At 39.3% G+C, this 21191-nt stretch overlaps 1 protein-coding gene across 4 annotated transcripts in view; it reads right to left on the bottom strand.

Moving 5' to 3' along the window:
* Positions 1-21191, bottom strand: part of PIP5K1B (phosphatidylinositol-4-phosphate 5-kinase type 1 beta) — a 285967-nt gene that overhangs the window by 45920 nt on the left and 218856 nt on the right. For all 4 annotated transcript variants that reach the window (XM_054689118.1, XM_054689116.1, XM_037494964.1 and 1 more), the window contains 2 exons: positions 19343-19498; positions 17250-17394 (listed from right to left, as the gene is read on the bottom strand). In XM_054689118.1, coding sequence (XP_054545093.1) covers positions 17250-17394; positions 19343-19498 — 301 coding nt within the window. The remainder of the gene's footprint in view (positions 1-17249; positions 17395-19342; positions 19499-21191) is intronic.

Raw genomic sequence — 21191 nt, 5'->3', positions numbered from 1 at the left:
GAACTGATGCCAATTTATTCAAAGTTCAACAATTTAATACATGCCCCTGTTCTGAGATAAGTAAGATCGGATGTTTTCTCATGATGAATAAATATTAGCTCTTTACTTCCCTTAGGATCTTTACCTATCTTAAATGTCATCATAATTACTCTTTTGTAAACTCCTAAGAGACAGTTCAGTCCACTGAGTTAAGGTACAGTGCCTCTGTGGGTCAGGGTGGAACCACATACATTTCCAAGTGTCTATCAGATTCAAAGTTCACAAAAAAAAAGTCAAGGAAATCTTGGCCATGCCTGAATATAAAAGCCAGCCTGAAGAAGAATGATGACTTATTGCCAAGTGAAGGAAGTTTAAAGAGTGCCACTGGGGAAGAAAAATGCTATTGATTTCATTTCCTTCTGATATGAATAGCAGGTGCTCAGATGCACTGGGTTGAAAAACAAGCAAGATGGGGGGGAAATAAGAAGCTCTACCAACTGCCAGGAACTTAGAAATAGGAGATATATTTTTATTCACTTTTCCCCCTTGGGGATTAGCTCTTGAGTTTAAATTTAATTTGGCTTAAGAATTTGACCCACAGAAAGCTACTGTCAGAGTTGGAAGAAAGCAGCTGAAAATGAACCACCACCAAATACTGAATGCCCGTGGTGGGTAAGGTAGCACAGTCTATAGAACTATTGTCTCAAATATAATAACTTGTGTGATTTAAGCCAGGACATGCCTCATATGTAGAGTTTTAGGTCACGACTGTATAATGAGTGTCCCCAGTTGCTTCCCTAGTAAAGATCCCAGAGCAGAGGAAGTTGAGTCTCCGTAACAGCTAAGCCAAAGTAAATGTTTACTGGAAGAAATGTCACAGTGTCTTTCCTCTAGAAATGGTCGCTGGGCTGGTTTGTAGGCATGGGACCCTCACAGGATCCCTGCCTGGTTTAATCTTTGCTATTGTCATCTTAAAATTGTTAATTTCATCCATGGGGTCATTAACCTGGCCAAGCTTTCCAGTTGTTTTTTTAACATGGGACCCCATATTGTTATTTTACATGGGATTTCACAAATTAGGTAGCCAGGCCTGAATAGTGTGAAGGTTTGGAAAGGTCAAGTGATTATGCCTTATAATCTCAATCCAATACATGGTTTTTTTTCAATCAATGTATGAGATAAAGTTTCTTTTTTAAAGTAAAAGGGTAGCAATTTAGGCTGAGAAATAGAATGATAAGGTTTTAGGGTATATCTCAGAGATCACAGTTATTAACAATTAGAATTTGGATCAATGTTGTATTATCTCGAAATTTTAGTGGAAGGTGAAAATAATTCAGATTTGCCTTGAAGTTGTTAATATATATGACACAATTGTGCTGTTGACTACAAATGATTCCACTTCTTAGTTACTTACCTTATGAGTATTTAAGAAATGTTAAATGGACCTAGTAGATGCAATTCTAGACACTAAAAATGCAAAAGAGGTATTAAGTCAGCCCTGATCTCAAGATTACAAAAATGGCAAGCTTCATCACTGTCCCTCCTCTGCTTCCTCATCATCTTAATAACTTGAGCTCCAGACTCAGCCTGAAAGGATTCCCTTGAGATCAAAGAACTCAGAGAAGAGTTCTTAAGGTGAGTTTTAAACATCTAAGTTTTCTACTGGTATTAACGACAATAAAATCAATCTAATCTTTATGAGGTAGTCAGAATTTGAGAACTTGCTAAGATAAGGAAATACTTCATGACTTGGGCAGAAACTTACTTCAATCTATTTATTTTAAATTAGTTTATCATAAACCTTATGATTTTGAATGCACTTATAACTGCTTCTCTGAATTCAGGAAAGATTAATTTTTCTCTTTGCATATGAAAAATAATTTTTCCTCCTTTGACAGTGGAGAAATGTCCCAAAATATTTGGATTCTGCACAGGAGTATTCTGTCCAGGAGCAAATGTTTATCTTGTTTTTTTTTTTTTTATTTCTAAATTAGAATTTTAAATGACAAAGCAGCCTCAATAATACATGTGTTATGACCTAGTATTCTTTTTTTTTTAAATTTTTTTTAAGATTTTATTTTTTTATTTATACAAGTGCTTGGGTACAGGCCAGATGCACAGGAGGGTAAGAGGATTCACCAGAGACAGAGTGGGGGAACAGAACAGGCAGACTGACGAAACACACTGCTGAGGGGAGCAGCAGGCGAGACAGGAGAGGTATGACCTAGCATTCTTGAAGAAGGCAAAATGTGTATTTCTGTTCAGTTAAAGATGGTGAAAACTTACACTTTCATATTTGCTTCCTACCCCAAGACTCATAAAATTATAGAAACTGTGTAGAACCAACCTAATTTACAGAACCCTCAAAAAGTTCAGGAATTAAAGTACCAGGTGTCTCTGAGAGTGTGAATATGTCTGTGTCAGTAGGGGAATAGGTAAGGTAAGTATGTTTAAAAAGTAGTCAGGTGTCTCCCTGATGGCACAGTGGGTTGAGTGCCACACTGTAAAGCTGTCCGCAGCCTCTGCAGCACCGGTTTGATTCCCGGACAGCCAGGGAGATTCCCACATGGTGTGACAGACCTCTCCCGTCGCACCCTCCTCTCCTCTCAGCAGTGTATTTTGGTTGTCTGCCTGTTCTGTTCCCCACTCTGTCTCTGGTGATCCTCTCACCCTCCCGCGCCTCTGGCCTATACCCCAACTCTTGTATAAAAATAAATAAATCTTTAAAAAAATAAAAATAAAAAGTAGTCAGATTGTCTCCCATGTGCCCTACCTTGGGAAACTGCCTTTTCACAATCCTGTCCAAAAGAAATAGACATTTATTCTCTTTAGAGGGTAAAAAGAGGGTCTCTGGGCTAGGTATTCCTAGGCAAGGTGGAGGGATAAGGGACTGTACCAAAGACTAGGATATTAGGTAGGTGTGAGCTCGCTCAATTCAGAGACAGCCTTCTTCCCTCACTCAGTGCCCAGAATATTGGCAGAAGGCCTTTATCCTCCAGGCTAGGGGAGGTTGACAGAGTCTTTCTTGGGGAAGCTAATCAACTCAAGACAAAAGACAGACGGTGATATTAGAGGTTCCCCCAAGTAAATAGCTCAGTCAGATGATCCTCTAAGTGAAACCCACAAATAAGAAGCCTCAGGTACACACGGAAATATTAATCATCTTATAGGTGTCCCAATGGTTTTACTGAGACATTACACAAATGTCAGTTGAGCCACTTATGGTTTTTAGTATATTCAGAGTTGTGCAACTATTACTGCAAATAATTTTGGGATAGTTTCATCACCACAACTAATTTTAGAACATATTAATCACTCCAAAAGAAAACAGCAACCATGAACAGTCACTGTCCATCGTCCCCAACCCCGCCACTAGGTAACAGCAAATACACTTTATGTCTCCATAGATTTGCAGTGACACACTCGTAAATATCAGCAGACAACCAAGGGTTACCAGAAGTGAGAGAAAATCCACTATTATAGAAGACAGAGATGGAAAATACAAACAAAACAAAAACTAACTGCTAGGAAACTGTGATAATGCAGATACCAACTTGCAACTACCAACTACATACTCAGATAAGTTCATGTAACTGTGAAAAAAAAGTATGATACTTAAAAAAAAAAAAAACAAGAGGCCTTAGAAAGTAAAAATGTAATAGCAGTAATTTAATAAGATCATATGAAGTTTGAGGAAATCTCTCTCTCTTTTTCTCTCTCTCTCACACACACAGAGAAAATAGAGTAAAAAGACAAAGACAAAAATGAATTAAAACCAGTTCTGTGGTGCAACTCTTAAGACATTTCACACAATATTACAGAGTCTATTTAATATAAAAAATAATTTAAAATATCCATCCATTTTCATTATAAATATAACACATGATAAAACAAATTGGTAAACTATTAAGTAGAAGAAAAAGGCAAAAAACTCATACCTAGTTCTACAACTCAAAGCTACTAAATCATAAATGCTGCTTTGATAGCTGGGAATGAAAATGAATACTGAGAAAACTAAATTTCTTTGACCAAGATTTGTAAAGCCTTTCTCTTTTCTGTAGGCTGCTCTATTTCAAATCCATTTCCATAGAGGTGGCTTTTAATTTTAGGGGTAAATGATCGTGGGGGTAGAAAATCTTATTAAATAACAACCCTGGCTTTTCCCTTCCAGGTTGTGCTTGACACTGACTCTGTTCCCTATACAACTGCTCTACTCCCTGCCTTTGCTAATATAATCCCAAGTCTGAGCTGGGTAGTGAGATAAGTTATCTCAGGGGAGGTAGGCCTCCTCCTGTCCACCCTTGCAGTTGGAGGTGGTCATGTGACTACTTCTGGTGATAACCTGTTAAGAGGGTGCTACTGGGGCACAAGTAGGAAAGCTCTCACTAGTCCTCCTAGCCACCAGGTAAAAGAATAGAGACCTGCAATGAGTAACACCCTCCTTTTTTCTTTGCTCTTTTCTATTTCTTCCTATGTGACTCTCTGAAGAGAGAACATGATGTCTGAGGCCGTGGCAGCCAACTTGTGACCATGGGGCAACAGTTAAGTGAAGCAAAACAAGAAGTGGAGGATTACAGAACAGAAAGAAGGAAAGAAAGTAGATCCGTAAAAATGTCCTTGGGCATCTACACACACCCGGGCTGCATGCTTCTGAATTTATAACAAGTAAATGACAAATGTCCTTTATTTTAAGCCAGTGCTGCCCAACCTTTTTAAATGTCATGGCATTAATAGGACATGATAATATTTGATCTGCATCTTGGGAACAGAGAGGAGACTGCTGGCACCTGAGGTGAATGAGCCTGGGGATTCCAGCTGCCCAAGTCCCCCTCATAAGTCTGTACATTGAAGAGATGAATATCTCTGTTCCTCTTTTTGTGGCTCACAATTACCATAGAGATTGGAAAGTTCTAGTTTAAGTGTGCTTAACAATAAATTTTCTGTTAGCTGGGCTAAAAGCATTTCTAACTAATAGACTTGTTTCTACATTGTGAAGTGATGATATCATAAGAAATTACATAGTCTCTAGCAACATGAAAGTATGCATGAACCACTAACCTAAGCCTAAACTATGTCATCTTCACTACATGCAGAAGAATGAAACTAGACTGCTACCTCACACTGTCCACAAAAACCAACTCAACAAGGATAAAAGACTTGAATATAAGACCTGAAACCAGAAAGAATAAAGAGGAAAACGTAGGCAAAGCATTCCATGACATACAAAGAAAATGAAGGAACAGATAAAGAGCCGGGACTACATCAAACCAAAAAGATTCTGTACAACAAAAGAGACAATAACCAAAACAATGAGACACCCTACTGATTGTGAGAAAATATTTGCACTCCATACAACTGATAAGGGACTGATTTCAAAGATCTACATAGAGCTCACATGACTCAACAAAACAAACAAATCCAGTCAAAAAAAATGGGCAGAAGAGATAAAAAGACACTTTTCCAAAAAGGAAATGCAAATACCCAACAGGTATATGAAGAAATGCTCAACTTCACCTATAACCAGGGAAATGCAAATCAAAACCACAAAGAGATATCACCTCACATCAGTGAGAATAGCTAATATTTAAATAAACTGGTAACAACGAATGTTGGTGCGGATGTGGAGAAAAAAGAACCTTCTTACACTGCTGGTGGGAATGCGAACTGGTCCAAACACAATAGAAAGCTGTGTGGAGGATCCTCAAATTACTATGAGCTACCATATGACCCAGCAATTCCACTCCTAGGAATCTAACCAAAGGACACAAAAACATTAATTCGAAAGGAAATCTGCACCCCTATGTTTATTGTAGTACTATTTACAATAGATAAAATATAGAAACAACCTAAATGCCCCAAAACAGATGACTGGATCAAGAAGATGTGATATATATATACATAATGGAATATTATTCAGCAATAAAAAAAGATAAATTCATGTCATTTGCAGCAACATGGGTGGAGATGGAAGGGATTCTGCTCCATGAAATAAGTCAGAAGAAAAAAAATACATAGGATGATACCACTTATAGGAGGAATATAGGGAAACTGAACAGGGGTCAAAAAAAAAAAAAGATGATAAAGAGCAGGCAAACTATAAATCCAAGACATAAAACAGGGAGCGGGAGGGAGAAGGGTCAAAACAGGAGGGAAGAGCACAAGAGACTATGGTGTCAGTTCACAGGTGATGTGGTGGTGGGAATTTTATGGGAATTACACCTGAGGGGAGAAATCAAATATTGTACAAAAATGAACAATAGTGTAAAAAATATACATATTTAATAATTAAAATTTAAATTACATTTGAATCCATGGACAGGGTTATTTGCTATTTTAGAAGAGCATGTAGTTCTCAGATATAACTAGAGTGTGGCACCTCCTTGCCAAGACAGGAAGGAAGGTCACCAGAGAACTGCCCCAGAATGAAATTATTGCTTGAATTCTCAGGGCTAGTGAGAACTCCATGTTTTTATAGTGCTCATCTAATGATGTTTATAAAGCTTATCTAATGATGTGTTCTTTTTAGTTGGAGATACTTCCTACTTGACTAAAGTCACATTTCATGAGATCCAAAAATAGGAATGCTTTCAAATGATGCATTTGAGAATATATTCATAATGACTGAAGAATTATAGAGTTTAGAGGAAATAGTCATTAGCATCTACAAGTTCATTTTATGGGTGAAATTATTATATTTTAGGTTTGAATGAACAATGACCTTGGTAATAATTGAATTCTTTAGCTTCCTGTCATGTATGTTTCTAAGTAATCCCTTTTTAAACCACTTCCCCGTGTCTACCATATAAGGTTGACAGGTGCATTCAATAAAATATCGGCAAGTATTTTGCAGACTACATGAACAGGCATCCAATACATGTTCTTTGGATATTACCATAAAAATGATAGAAATTAATTAACTGTAGCTTGACCTCAGCGTTCCAAAAAATTATCTTCCACATTGATATAATAAAACAATTTATAAACATCATTAGATAAGCACTATGAAAACGTGGAGCTCTCACTAGCCCTCAGAATTCAAGCAATAATTTCATTCTGGGGCAGTTCTTTGGTGACCTTCCTTCCTGTCTTGGCAAGGAGGTGCCACACTCTAGTTATATCTGAGAACTATATGCTCTTTAACAAAAATATCCAGTTCCCTAGTTCTCCAGAGATCACACTGACAGGGCTTTTTGTGGGATCCCCTTGTTCTAATGTCACTGAGGAAAGGAAATGCATTTGAAATCTGTCTTAACTGTAGTGCGGCACCTGTGACTGAATGACCAGAGCAAACAGGTGCTCTGCCACCTCAAGGTGCCTGGGCGGTGAACGCAACCACCTCTCTGCACACAAGCCAGATGCAGTGACTGTTGCCAGCCCTCAAACAATACAGGGTTGGGCCCCCCCACCCCCGCACAGTCAAAATTTCTGCATAAAGGGCCTCCCTGGTGGCGCAAGGGGTTGGTTGAGCACAGCGCTGTGAAGCTATCTGCAGACACTGCAGTACAAGTTCAATCCCCCTCCAGGGAGCAACCCACATGGTGCAGCAGACCTCTCCTGTCTCGCCCGCTGCTCCCCTCAGCAGTATATTTCAGTCAATCTGCCTGTTCTGCTTCCCACTCTGTCTCTGGTGAATCCTCTTACCCCTTGCACCTCTGGCCTGTACCTCAGTTCTTGTATGCATAAAGAAAATCTTAAAAAAAATATTTAAAATAAACGGGCTGGATGACAAGATGCCATAAAGACCCTTCCATCTCCAGAGCTCTGTGATTCTTTTAGGGTGAGTTTGCAATTGGAATTGTAAAAACAATAGGAGGGTAGGCAGGGAAAAGCAGAGAAGTAACAACTTGATCCATTTCACAAATTTGCTTTGCTTTGGCCTTGGAATGCCTGCTTTGCACCTGTTACAACTCAGTGAGGACAAACAAATGGCCATTAGTGGCAGTTAGAATTATTAGGGCACCAATTCAGCTGTACTCACACATAAATAAAAGATAAAACATTTTTTTTCAGACTAAGTGCTTAAACAATCAGACGCACTCTTCTCGCGTGATGAAAAACAGTGAAAGGCAGAAACTCCTAACATATATTTTCTCCAAATGGCCATCAGGATGACATTTTCATTTTTTCCAAATCCTTTGTTGAGAAAACAAGTCTAGTCATTTTAAAGTTCTTTTGTGACCTTCCAAAGACTAGTTTTTAATATGGCTGGCAAAAAAAAATAATGTGTTCCTTTACACCAGTATATATTTCATCTTTATTACTTTATCCTTGAAAGCAGGCTATTAAATAATTACATTTTGGATTAATATTATTCTGATTTGAGATTTTTATCATTGGTCCCTAATTCTCTCATTGCACTTACCTAACCTGACACCCACACTACCTTGAATTAAAAGCACAGAGGCTGGTTTTGTTGATGAGTTCAGAGGGTCTTGGGTGTTCAGTCCACAACGAGTCTGTTAGTTTCTCTAAAGTTAATGAGTCCTAGGCAGCAAGTTTAAGTTTATGGAATTCCACGGCAAAATCATTACCCCAAAGATCAACAAGTCACCTAAATTACAGGGAGGTAGAGATGGCTACTGGAGAGATAATTCCATAGATAACAGAAGGATTACATGGAGGATGTTGGTGATTAATTTTTTTTTCTTGACATGGACTAGATTAGGTTTGTTACTCTTTGTGTATATCTGAAAAGCAGAATTAATCTTGTGATTCTGGCAGTCTGGCACCAGAGCCTCTCTGGGTGGAGGAGGGAAGGAGGGAACTGATAGAGCAAGCCTGGAAATTCACCCATTAGGATTTCAGACCCTGGCAGTTACCACTTCTTTGGATGTGATGGGCAGTGGTAAGGGCTCAAAAGGCAAAAGGGAATGTGATGTGGGCCAAAAGGGGGCACTCAAAGAGAAGCCACTGCAGCCAAAGGGATGTGACCGAGGCTCTGGTGCTGCCCTATGTGGAGCTACTCAGGCATGTGTAAGGTGCCAACTTGAATATGTATGGATGGCGTAACCAAAGGGTAGAAATACTACTCATGAAATGGAGACAAATCACATTGACAAAGGGAAGCGGGCGGCTTCAAGGGGTTTGAGAGGACCAAACTGGCCTCTAACCAGTGAGAGAATGGTGAAGCCCATGGGCTCCTAAAGAAGATGACTTTGGTTGGCCAAAGATTTCTACAGGTCAAGAACAGTGGTCAAGAACACTGTTGAGCAGAAACGTAGCTTGGCCTAGGGTTAGAGGGCTGGGCTGGGCAGTACACGTAGGACAGGCTGGAGTACTTAGCAGAGGTGTGGCTCACCTAAATGCCTTCAGCACAAGGAAGGCTTTACTTAGGGTAAGTCTGGATAGGCTTGAGGGTACAGTAAGGAACTGAGGTCCTATCACCACACTGTCATCAGCAAACCCATCCACTTTGCTCTGGTTTCATATTTCAGGTCTTAGGTGCTGTATCCACTCAATTCCTTGAACAAAGCCATCTCTGTATTTAGCTAGACCACAAGGCAAGGTAATTGTTTTACTTCTCAGTAAGAATAGAGGAGTAACTCCTAAGAACTTTTTTCTTAAATGCCAGTGTGCATAGATTTCCATGAGGGCTATGCTGAAGTCCAGATGTAGGAATCAATTATCATTTGAGAAGCATTTCTCTAGATGGACAATGAAGGAGGGCTGAGCATAAGGGAGGGTCTACAGAGATACATCTACCTCCATCAAACCATTCTTCCAGAGATATAACACTAAGGCCTGAAAGTACAGAGTAGTAGTTTATGGTGCTAGAACTTGGAGAAAATGGATATAAGATTATTTGTAAGTTAGGATATCCAAAGACTGACCAATATTTTGCTGGGTTTTTTTTGACAATATGATTTATCCATAAATTGGATCCATTAAAAAAAACTTAATAATACATGAAAAGCACCTAGAAATAATACCTTGTAACAATCCATCAAAAAAGTGAGCATTCTTTGAATTAATGTTGAATCCAAAATTAAATAAATGTCATAAAATGAATCATAAAATGTCAGCTACCTCAAAAATTCACTTTAATTTCCTGCCCATGCAGAAATATATGAGGGATAATTTGAAAAACTAATCACTTCACAAGTAATTCTATAATTCATCAAAAAAAGGCATCTAGTAAAATCCCACAATGTGATGTAATTCATTGTGTGTGTGAATGTGAGAGAGTGTGTGTGTGTGTGTGTTTTGTTTTTGCTTTTGCTGGGGTTGGAGAAGGGAAGCTAAACTAACAGGCATATTATGAAGCTTTTATCAGGCTCCAGTTTTCCCTGCAGGTGTCCTGGTCACAATTGGAGAGAGAAGTGATAACCCCCTTAAGTTCCCCTATAATTCCAGAATGCCTAAAATGGTCCTAATTCTTAAAATGAGACAGTCTTGAGAGGCAGGGTTAACAAGGTAGGTTTCTGCTTCAGTATCCTGAGGTGTGTTATATCTCCCCAACATGTGTCATCATTTGCTTGGTGACCTAGTTTCTGGACACTGGGGAAAAGTTACTAAATCCATAAGAAAAATGGAAACAATACTGTACCCACATCACACCCCACTGGATATCCAGAGTTATAATCAGCTGATGATGTGGAGCAGGGTGAGGCGCTAACTGTTCAAGAAAAGAGTTTTTGCTAGGGCATAAGTGACAGCTGTCTTGCCTTCAAACTCTGCCTGCTGCTGTAGCAGAGGTGATCACACCTGGGTTCCCCAGACTTACGAACCTCTTTGTGAAATTCTTGACCAAAGAACATTTCTATCAAGCCACATGTTTGGAATCAGCTAGGACATTTTCATGAGTATTTATAACCAGCATCTACTGTAGTGCAGTGCCAGGGAAAGTATGATTGACTGTCAGACAGACTTGTTGGTAAACACTGGCGTCTCTAATTGCACAGATCATTAAAGTAAAATTACAGGGGCCTCCCCGGTGGCGCAGCGGTTGAGCGCTGGGTTGCGAAGCTGCCCGAGGCCTCTGCGGCGCCGGTTCGATCCCTGGCTGCTCCCCGGCCACCAGAGGAGGGTCCCACATGGCGCGCAGACCTCTCCTGTCGCCCGCTGCTCCCCTCAGCAGTGTACTTCGGTCCTTCTGCCTGCTCTGCTCCCCGCTCTGGCTCTGGTGAATTCTCTCACCCTCCCGCGCTTCTGACTGTACCCAATGCATGTATAAACAAACAAACAAACAAATAAATAAAAATACATGCCTTTAAAATAAAAAAAAAAAAAAAATAAAGTAAAATTACAGCTACTTTACATACTACTGCTATGTTGGCATGGTAATAAACTGGTTCTATGATTCCTTTTCTAAGAGTCTAAGTTGATTCTTGTTCTTGCATGCATCCTTTACCGTTGGAAAGCTTTGATCTTTGTAGTTCTATTTTGCAAAATATCTCACATCTATCTACTTTGTGCTGTACTGTGGCTGTTCTATATCCTATTTCAAATTTACTTTGCAATGCGGGGCCAAGAGTTGACAAACTACATTTCTTGGTCTCCTTTGCCAGGGCTGCCAGTTGAGGACCCTGGAGAGAACAGAAGGTGAGAGGAGAGAAGCCTCTGGCTCCCTTCTCCCTAGGTTTTCTTCCTTTGGATGGTGTCTCTGAGGTAGCTGAGTCCCTGCCACTCTCCCAGCTTTCGTGTGAGGTCCTCTTCCAGTGTCCCTGCACCTAATGGCAGAGGGTTCCAGGTGCGGCCCTCTTTTGCAGGGTCCAGTCACATGGCAGGGCTAGCGCTGGAGCCACTTCCTGAGTTATTCTACTGAGCTTCTGCACAACCCCATCCCTTTTCTGCCAGCTTCCCCGCACTCTGTGTGCAATCTCCTTTACGAAATTCTCTTTGAAATTCCAAATGTTTTTCTGTTTTCTTGACTGGACTCTGACTAATAAAATACAGCAGTTCCTTAAACAATGTTTCACCCTAACATTGATGAGAAGAAACAAATCCCAGCAGATCATAAACGAAATGACATTATTCATTAAAGTTGCAGTTTTCAAGAATCTACCAATGACAGTTAAGTGAGGACTAACTACTCTGTGATGACTTTTTGCCCAAAAGCAAAGACATCTTGTCCCATACAGTGGAACTAAGGGGGAAACTGCCAGGTGTCAGGGCCTGGGATCATTGGGTTATTTTAGTAAATGCTTTGATGGTGATTGCTATGTGCCAGGAGGTATAAGAAGTGCTTTCTAATTATTATTTCATTTAATCTTTATAACAATCCTTTGGGGCAGTAGTACAATAATCCACATTTTACAATTGAGGAAATTGAGACATTTTAAGGTAAAGCAACATGCTAGATTGCTGGAACTGGAAGTTTGAAGGGCTTATGCTCTGTGGCTTATAATGGTGACAGTGAGTGAAAAAGACCTTGTCAGGGGTAGGGGTGGTGTTGGTAGGAAGGTTTGCCTGCAAGGAAGGAGTAATCAGATTAAGAGGCATGAAAGCACAATCTGGAGGGATAAGATTCAATATTCAGCATCAACAGGAGGCTGCAGAGACTGGCAAAGTCCCGGGCAGGTGTGTAGGCACTGCAGGTAGCTGCCATGTCCGTGGCAGACAAGGTAAGGCATGCGTGGTCCCTTTTCTGAGATTACAGTTAGAGAACTGGAATGACTAGGAAGTTCTTGTAACTTTTTTCATCTTGTAAGTCATAAAGGTTCCCACTAATCTTACTAGTTTACAGAAGATACAGGATTTTCTAAATCAAGCAGAAACATCTACCAAAAGTCTTGTCTCAGTGATCATGCAATGATGTAGAGTACAACTAGAGAGTTGAAAGTAAAAACTTGAGGAAATAGCTATTTCAGTCTTCTGAATTTAAATTAATGCATTATATTTTTAGGGCTTGAACACTCAGTCTTTAATATCTTTGAAAGTGAAAAATCCCCACTCAAAATCACATGGGGAAAAAAAAAGGCAAGACAGCTAAGGAAAAAGAACATGTGTGGATGTTACTGAAATTTCATTAAACATCTCCTCTAAAATTATCTTGTCCAGAGGTGACAATATGGATGAGGGCAGTGTGGACTAGCTGAGGCCCATGCCTTATGTTCTACATTGGTGATGTGGGTAGAAATCAAGGCCCTACTTTTCAGCATTGACCTTGGAGAAGTTATCTAATGATAAGCATTCTGCATCTGTAAACTGGATAAACAATAACCTTACATGGCTGCTGTGAGAATTAAATAACCTGATACATGTAAAGCACTTAATACAGACCCTAGATAAGGGTATTATTAGCTATTATTATACTTAGCTATTATTATACTTAGATTATTATTGATGGTTTGAAGGATGTACTATGACAGAAAAGTTTCCAGAGCCATGAATTTTTTTAATAAGCAAAATTAGGCAGTGGCTTGTAGAACAAACACCACTAGTAGATTAGCATAAGCCTATCACTTTGCTTATAAAAAATACTTTATGAGGCATCCAAACACTGGCTCACACACAGGGCCAGAATTCACATTAAGGCAAAAAACATTAAGTCAATGTTTGATTCACATTAAGTCAATCAAATTTTCATGCATAGCACACACAAGTATATGGCCAGAGGTATTTGGAGCCCACGATGACAGGGTGGTATAGTAGAAAGAACATGAGGCTTGGCCCCCAGGGATCTGTGTTCCTACTGGGTTAAACCCCCATAGTATGCTAAGTGGTCTCTGCTATGTCTCCTAATGTACATGCCTTGCAGTTCTCTTTCCTTATCTCAGACAAATCTGTAAGATAATGGATCTCTAACCTTCTTGGGAATGGCTCCTATTTGCATGTCTAAAAATTTGAGTGGTGAATTGTGGAAAGATGCTTATGGCTAAAATAGAAAAAAAGAGCCATAGATAAGAGAAAAATCTAGGGTGAATGATAACATCCACACTTAATGCATTGTCCCCCCTATGTTCTGTGGATTAGTTTATAAAACTTAGTAGACCAGATGAGACATAGAATATTGTCTATTTATTGCCTCAAGAAACAGCATGTAGGACTAGAAGAGCTCTAAAGGGAAAAAAGATAGAAACAAAATATGTCAATTTCTTATCAGTTTGCTGGTAAGGTTTCCCTGTTGAATAATTAGAATTGGGTGTGATGGGTGGGGAAATAAGGATATTGATTCCTTGGAGTTCTCATGCTATTATCTTTCTTTTGGTTTTTTTTTAGTATATTTATGGCCTGTCTCCTTAGGATTTTCTAGTCCTAAAGCAGTGGTTAGAATTGGAGGCAAATCTTTGACTTCAAGGCTAAAAGAAGAAATGTCCCAAAGGTATCTGTTGAGAACAGAGAGGGGCCCATGCTGTTCCCTCCAGCTGAAAAATGCCAGGAGTCAATAGAGCCAAGTGGTGCCAAAGTTTCTGATTTTTCTAAAGATTCTGGATATTTTAGTAAAATTGCTTGATTTTTTAAATGTTAGCTTATTTTAGGGACATTCTGGGTTCACCAAAATGCTTTTCTTTGGGTTGTTTTAGTTGTGGGGCTGCAGGTGGGCCATTTCTGAGGGTGTCCCGGGAGTGATTTCTTAAAGTCCAGCCTGAAGCCCACTCCCTAAGTCTTTGCCAGCACGTAATTCCCTGTATCAAATTCCTTTCTGTTTAAGATAGTACTTATTCTTACCAGTGATTCTAGATTGAAGCTAAATATAAGACATTAAATTGCAGCTTAGAGATGAACTGCCAAAAAAGAGTTTAAAACAATTCACTCCAAAAAGAAAAAAAGACAAAAAGTACAGAGATGACAATGATTTTTCCTCTATCCATATATATGATAAGCAGTGTTAACATAAATAAAAGTATCAAGGATTATACCACAACCCAGAGAAGGCTCCCAAACTGGCTAGGAAGGACTGGAGTCAGTGCTTGATCCTGGGGAAACTTTATGAACATGGTAATGCCTTCTGCCAATAGTGGGAGTTTGAATACCCCCTGGCTGAGGATATTTAAATACAACCACAATGACAGCCACCAAGAAAAATATAGAAAAACCCACATTTGCATTTTTGTGCTGAAAGTTTCAGCGAATAACTTAGTAGCACATCCAATGATATGCCCCTGATTATTAGAACATTAGTAAATTGGAAGAAATAACCACAGCTTCACATGAGAATTATTTTTGACCTTGCAAAGAACTTCCTGTGACTTTCCAGCCATCTTTTTAGCTGCTATTTATATCTGAGAGCAAAAGAACTGTGCTTAGCAGTACTGTACAGACAGACAGGAAAAACCATTGCTTGAGTAATTTACATAAAAATTTGAACATTCAAGGTACATGTTAATTTAGGTATAAGTCACTTCAAGTTTTTATAATCCAAGGACGCTAACCAAATTGCTTTTACAGTTTAGGGGAGTTGAATCATTTATATCGGAGCCTAATGTGTTGGCTCTTAGAGAAGAGCTATTCAAAGTGAAGCCTGACAAGAGATTTGAGGCTCGCCTTGCTATTTGTTACTCTTCTCTAAACCTACAGGGCCTGCCTCACCTACTCCCATCTAATCTTGTAGCTAGATGAGAGCGAACAGTACAAAAAAGAATGACCACCACAGGTCCAGTTATCAAGCCCTACCTGCCTCATAAACCAATCTGTGAAAATGCACATAGTAAAAATGAACTATATTGAGTCTTCTTTCTGGAACTGATTCAAGCTGTGGATGTTGAGGTAGAAAATGGCTTACAGTATAGGCACTACATAATGACCTTCTGGTCCACAATGGACCATAGGCACAACAGTGGTCCCCAAATTCTGCCTAGCAATATGGCAGCCATTTTAACATTATAGCATTTTACCTTATAGCATTTTAGAAAAAAAAGTAAGTTTTTCCCACAGTATTCTTGTTACAGAGCAACCCTGATATAAAACGGGTTGCCTGGCTGTGCATTTAAAAGGGACTTATTAATACTCCACTGCAGGCACACACAAAAAGTTAATAAAAGGTGTATTTACAAGGGAAAGGGAAATGAGGAAATGTACAACTCAGGGAGAAAATAGGGAAATAAAGTCTTTAATGCGTCCTACCCCAAAGGCACTCTGAGAGCTGCCCGAGCTTAAGCTGGTGGCGAGCCAAAAAAGGGAATCCCCCAAAGCCCATGTGTCTGGTTTTATACCAAACCTGGCTGCTTAACCCCACTCTCAGGTTCCAGCAACCTTCCCTTTGGTGGTGATGGGATTTGGAGTTCCCAGTGTCTTTGGCTTTGGTCTGGAGTGGGGGTGGAGTCCACAAAGCCTGTATGGAATTAGCTTTAGGACATCCTTTTTCCCCTAACATTCTGATTTCTTTGTAAAGATGATATCATTATCTATCACTAGAACCAATGGTATTGAACATTTAAAAAGGAAAAATGTCAAATAACTAATTAAATTTCTATTTAAGATAACTCAGCCCAATACTCAAATTCATGTTAAATGCTGGAGTCACTGTATTAGTTTACTATTGCTGCTGAAACAAATCATTGTAAACTTAGTAGCTTAAACAACACAAATGTTTTATCACTTTGGAGGTAAGAAGTCCTAAAACTTAAGGTGTTGGAAGAGTTGTGTTCCTTTGTGGAGACTGCAGGGGAAAATCTATTTCCTTGACATTTTTTTTTTTTTTGACTTCTAGAGTTTTCCTTGGCTCATGTTTCCTTTTTCTGCTTTCAAAGCCACCCTCACAGTGTTACATCTTCAAATCTCTCTCTCATTTCTGCTTTTGGCATTTCATCACCATTTCTGACTCTGAGCCACCTGTCTTCCTCCTGGAAGGACCCAGAGATTATGTTGGCCCACCTGCATAATTCAGGATCTGTTGCTCTCATAGGGTCCTTCATCACACTGGCCAAGTCCCCTTTACCATTCAAGGTAACACAGACACAGGTTCCCGGGCTAGGACATGGACAACTTTGGAGGGATTTATTCTGTCTACCGTAGTCACTCAGGTCACTCATATTGAAAGTGAATATTAAAATATCTTTGCAGCTACCTGTGCAATATGAACCAAGAGTGCTTGCTGAAAAAAAATCGATCCATAAGAAATTGTTGAAATAAATATGACGAAAATTTGTTTTCTTCCATAGATGCAAGTATATAATGTCTATAGGCTATGATATATCAACTGTAAATAAAAATCAGATGTACTTTTTAAACGCAGAAAATATCAATCATGTTTGCTCTCTCTTACTTACGGGGCAGGTGACACACCACATCCTGGTTGTTAGGGACAGCGTGTCCTCATCTGGAGATGCTGGTGCAGCTGTGATGTTGATGTGGTAACAGGGGCTGGTAATTAAATAGCGTTGTCTTACCTGTTTGAATAAAGCGTAGCTCTGTCATGTGGATAATGATCGTTGACATATAAGGAAGAAGATGAAATTGTGGTCGCCAGGGAAGCAGCTTCAAACAGTGATGGAGTGCTAGGCACCAGGTCCGGTCTGTGTCGGGATCCCAGTGCTGGGTAACAAAATCAATACACATGCTCATGAATCTCAGTAGTAAATGCTGCCTCAGGATCTACACTAATTTAAATGAGTCAAAAGCATTCATTTGACATATCAGGCTGCAAATTAAATTATGAATTAACTTGTTCTTCTGAATGAAGCAGACATGTAAAATAGCTTTTACAAACAGGTTAAACAGAAAGAAAATTGCATTAATTTACAAAATGGCTTATGGAAATGACATTATGAATGTTCTTTTAAAAACCTAATAAGTGATTTACTGTTTCAAAAGATGGTATAAAAGCTCCTAGGAGCTTTAAGAAGATAATTCAACAGCAATTAAAAGGATGATTGGCAAATGTATAAATAGACAGGGAATCCACCTTCCCCTCCCTAGGATATGCATGTATTGGGGCCTCTCAATTTAGATCTAAGGACTTAGATGTTTTAAGAGCCAGAAAAAAGTGCTTCACAGACAACACTTTAACCCCTTTTGAGCCATATATGTCTTTGAACAGTATCCATGGCTCTTGACATTTAACAGCAAGACTGCCTTTAAAAAAATGAGAAAACTTATTTATTCTCTATAAGTGCCTATGAAAATGCTTATACAAGAACTATCCTTCCTCAGAAAAAGAGAATATTCATAACTCAGAGAAGAGATCTAATCTTCTATAGGGAGTAGAAGAAATTTTAGGAAATGTTGGGATTCAAAAAGGATTACACTGATTAAAAAATCTAAAATATCACTTAAAGGGTTAGGAGGAAAAAAATGGTCAACTGAACAGAGAAAGGAATTTGCCAAAATTCAATATGAATTTTGATAAAAATTTTAGTAAACTAGGAATAAAAAGGAGCTTCCTGGACTTGATTCTGGGTATCAAAATGTAGCACATTTCTTCCTCAACAGTAAAACATTACAAACATTCCCTTTAAAATCAGGATAAGGCTGGGCCTCCCCGGTGGCGCAGCGGTTGAGCGCTGGGTTGCGAAGCTGCCCGCAGCCTCTGCGGCGCTGGTTCGATCCCCGGCTGCTCCCCGGCCACCGGAGGAGGGTCCCACATGGCGCGCAGACCTCTCCTGCCGCCCGCTGCTCCCCTCAGCAGTGTACTTCGGTCCTTCTGCCTGCTCTGCTCCCCGCTCTGGCTCTGGTGAATTCTCTCACCCTCCCACGCTTCTGACTGTACCCAGTGCATGTATAAAACAAAACAAACAAACAAACAAATAAATAAATAAATAAATAAATAAATAAATAAAGCATGCCTCTATTAAAAAAAAAATAAAAAAATAAAATCAGGATAAGGCAAGGCTGCCCACAATCACCACTTGTTTATCATTGTACCAGAAGTCACAGCCAGCAAGTAAGAAAGAAAAAAAAGATGTGAGGTCTAGGCAGTAGCAACAAATAGCCAGAAAACCCAAATCTTCAAAAGGTAGTGTTTGAAAAGATAGAAAAAATATATCTGTCTCTATTTCTATATTCAATCAAGGGATAAATCTAACAAAAAGTAGGTATATATGACATGCCAGTGGAAAAATAAAGAAACTTTTATTAAATTCATTATAGAAGACCTAAACAAATTGACTAAATTTTTGTTAACATGCAGGTGTGTATAAGTAATGTGTATATATATATATGTAATATATGTGTTTGAATGAATATATATAGATCAAGAGCTAAGAGTAAAAACACCAACATTTTAAGATTTGTAAATCTTTAGATATGGGACTGTAGACCTTTTCTTTTGTGAATATCTTAGTATCTTCTAGTTTTCTTTTACCACAAACTATATAGTGTATTGTTAATTTTATATTGCATGTCATATCATAAATATTCTTTTAAAATTTAATAGATGTTATTTCTTAGAGCAGGTATTTTCTGATTATTATTTACATTTACATGACTATATAAATAAAAATCACAAGAACTTTTTTGTTTTTCTTAAGTTACAAGCCTTTACCTTCTTCATCAAGGCTGCTAAAGCTTTGCCCTTCAGTCAGTAAATCACGCTTTTCGTCCTTCCATTCCTGGCTAATTGAGGACACAATCTCCTGTGAGGTTGCTTTCAGGGCAGCGATGGAATTGCATCGTTTCTTAGAAGGTGAGGCCTTCAAAGCTGGACAGGAAGGAAAAGGGAGAGACAAATATATTTACTGTAAAATCCCACCAATATTTTATTTTGCAAATGAATATTTCACCTATTATTAACTAATATTTTAGCCATTATTTGAGTGGAACACAAGAAGCTTGTCATATATACATGGAAAAGGGGAGAAGAAATTGTATTTTGGGAATTTTATCTACTTAATAGGATTTGACATAGAATATTCTGGAATAAATTTGAGTTGAAATTTCTCTCCAGAAACCTTACTTGAAGTGAAATTCAAATGTTTTACTGGTTAAGAATTATTTTTCATTCTCTAGGCAATTCTTCCCTAGCACTAGGAGGAGGTTGGGTGGGTTGGTAAACACACGGAGAATTCACATGACCCTAATTTTATTAACTGGGACTGGGAATTTCTAAATATGCCAATGTTTAATCTTGTACTCTGGTTACCCGATTTAGCCAAGTTACTTCTGGTTGCTTTTTCCTTTCGGTGACTTTTCACTGATGTTTCCTGCCCTTTGAGTTTTTTCTAGGTCATGGGTACGTCAGATGTATAATTCATTCCCCATCTTTGTCCAAACAGCATTGTACAACTTGAGAAGTGTGTTTGGAACCTGAACCAAGGCAAATGTACTTCACCATCAATCACATCACTGATGGCTGTGACCTTATTTATGATATGCTAACGGGAGCTGCTTAAGCTTCAGCCTCATGTCCCCATTTATACTCATTCTTAGCTGCAAAAAGTTGTGGCCTAACACTGCTAGAGATTCCCTTGGAGAACTGGGGCAATGGAAGCTGACGCTTGTTTATGTTTTCCCCTGAACTTGTTTTTGGCAGTGTCTCTTCTCCTTTAGACATTTGTATACAGGGATAACATGACAGCAGAGGCATTAGAATAATCGTGTTTGATGATGGGATCCCAGAGCTTAGACTGTATGCTCCCCTGCGTGTTTGCATGCGCAGCTTGCAAAAACTAAATAGGAAAAAACTTAGGGACATACCCAAGAGGGAAGAATAGAGGGGTGCCCCCTCACTTAAACAAGGGGAAGGTTTGTGTGTACCAACAACAGTTTTATAATAATACCATCATCATGATAAATAACTTTTTTTTTTTAAAGATTTTTTTTTTTAATAGAGGCATGTTTTTTTTATTTATTTATTTGTTTGTTTGTTTTGTTTATACATGCACTGGGTACAGTCAGAAGCGTGGGAGGGTGAGAGAATTCACCAGAGCCAGAGCAGGGAGCAGAACAGGCAGAAGGACTGAAGTACACTGCTGAAGGGAGCAGTGGGCGGCAGGAGAGGTCTGCGCGCCATGTGGGACCCTCCTCCGGTGGCCGGGGAGCAGCCGGGGATTGAACCGGTGCCGCAGAGGCCGCGGGCAGCTTCTCAACCCAGCGCTCAACCGCTGCGCCACCGGGGAGGCCCGATAAATAACTTTTGTAGGGGGCTAAATAACAAGCCATATCTCAAATTACCCACATGGCTTTCAGATGGCAGGAAGCCCTTTCATAGGTCCAGAAACTGAGAGGAGAAAAGTTGCTCAAGATCATCCATAGTGCTAGGAGGAGTGAAACCCCTAGTGTTTTTCTTTTTCTTTTTTTGTTAAAGATTTATTTATTTATTTATAGAAGCACTGGGTACAGTCAGAAGCGCGGGAGGATGAGAGAATTCACCAGAGCCAGAGCCAGAGCGGGGA

Source organism: Talpa occidentalis, unplaced genomic scaffold (assembly GCF_014898055.3).
Source record: "Talpa occidentalis isolate TD23 unplaced genomic scaffold, MPIMG_talOcc4v2.1 talOcc4.7, whole genome shotgun sequence".
NCBI lineage: Eukaryota > Metazoa > Chordata > Mammalia > Eulipotyphla > Talpidae > Talpa > Talpa occidentalis.
Note: the sequence above shows the minus strand (reverse complement) of the source record. Positions and strands in the feature narration are given on the sequence as shown.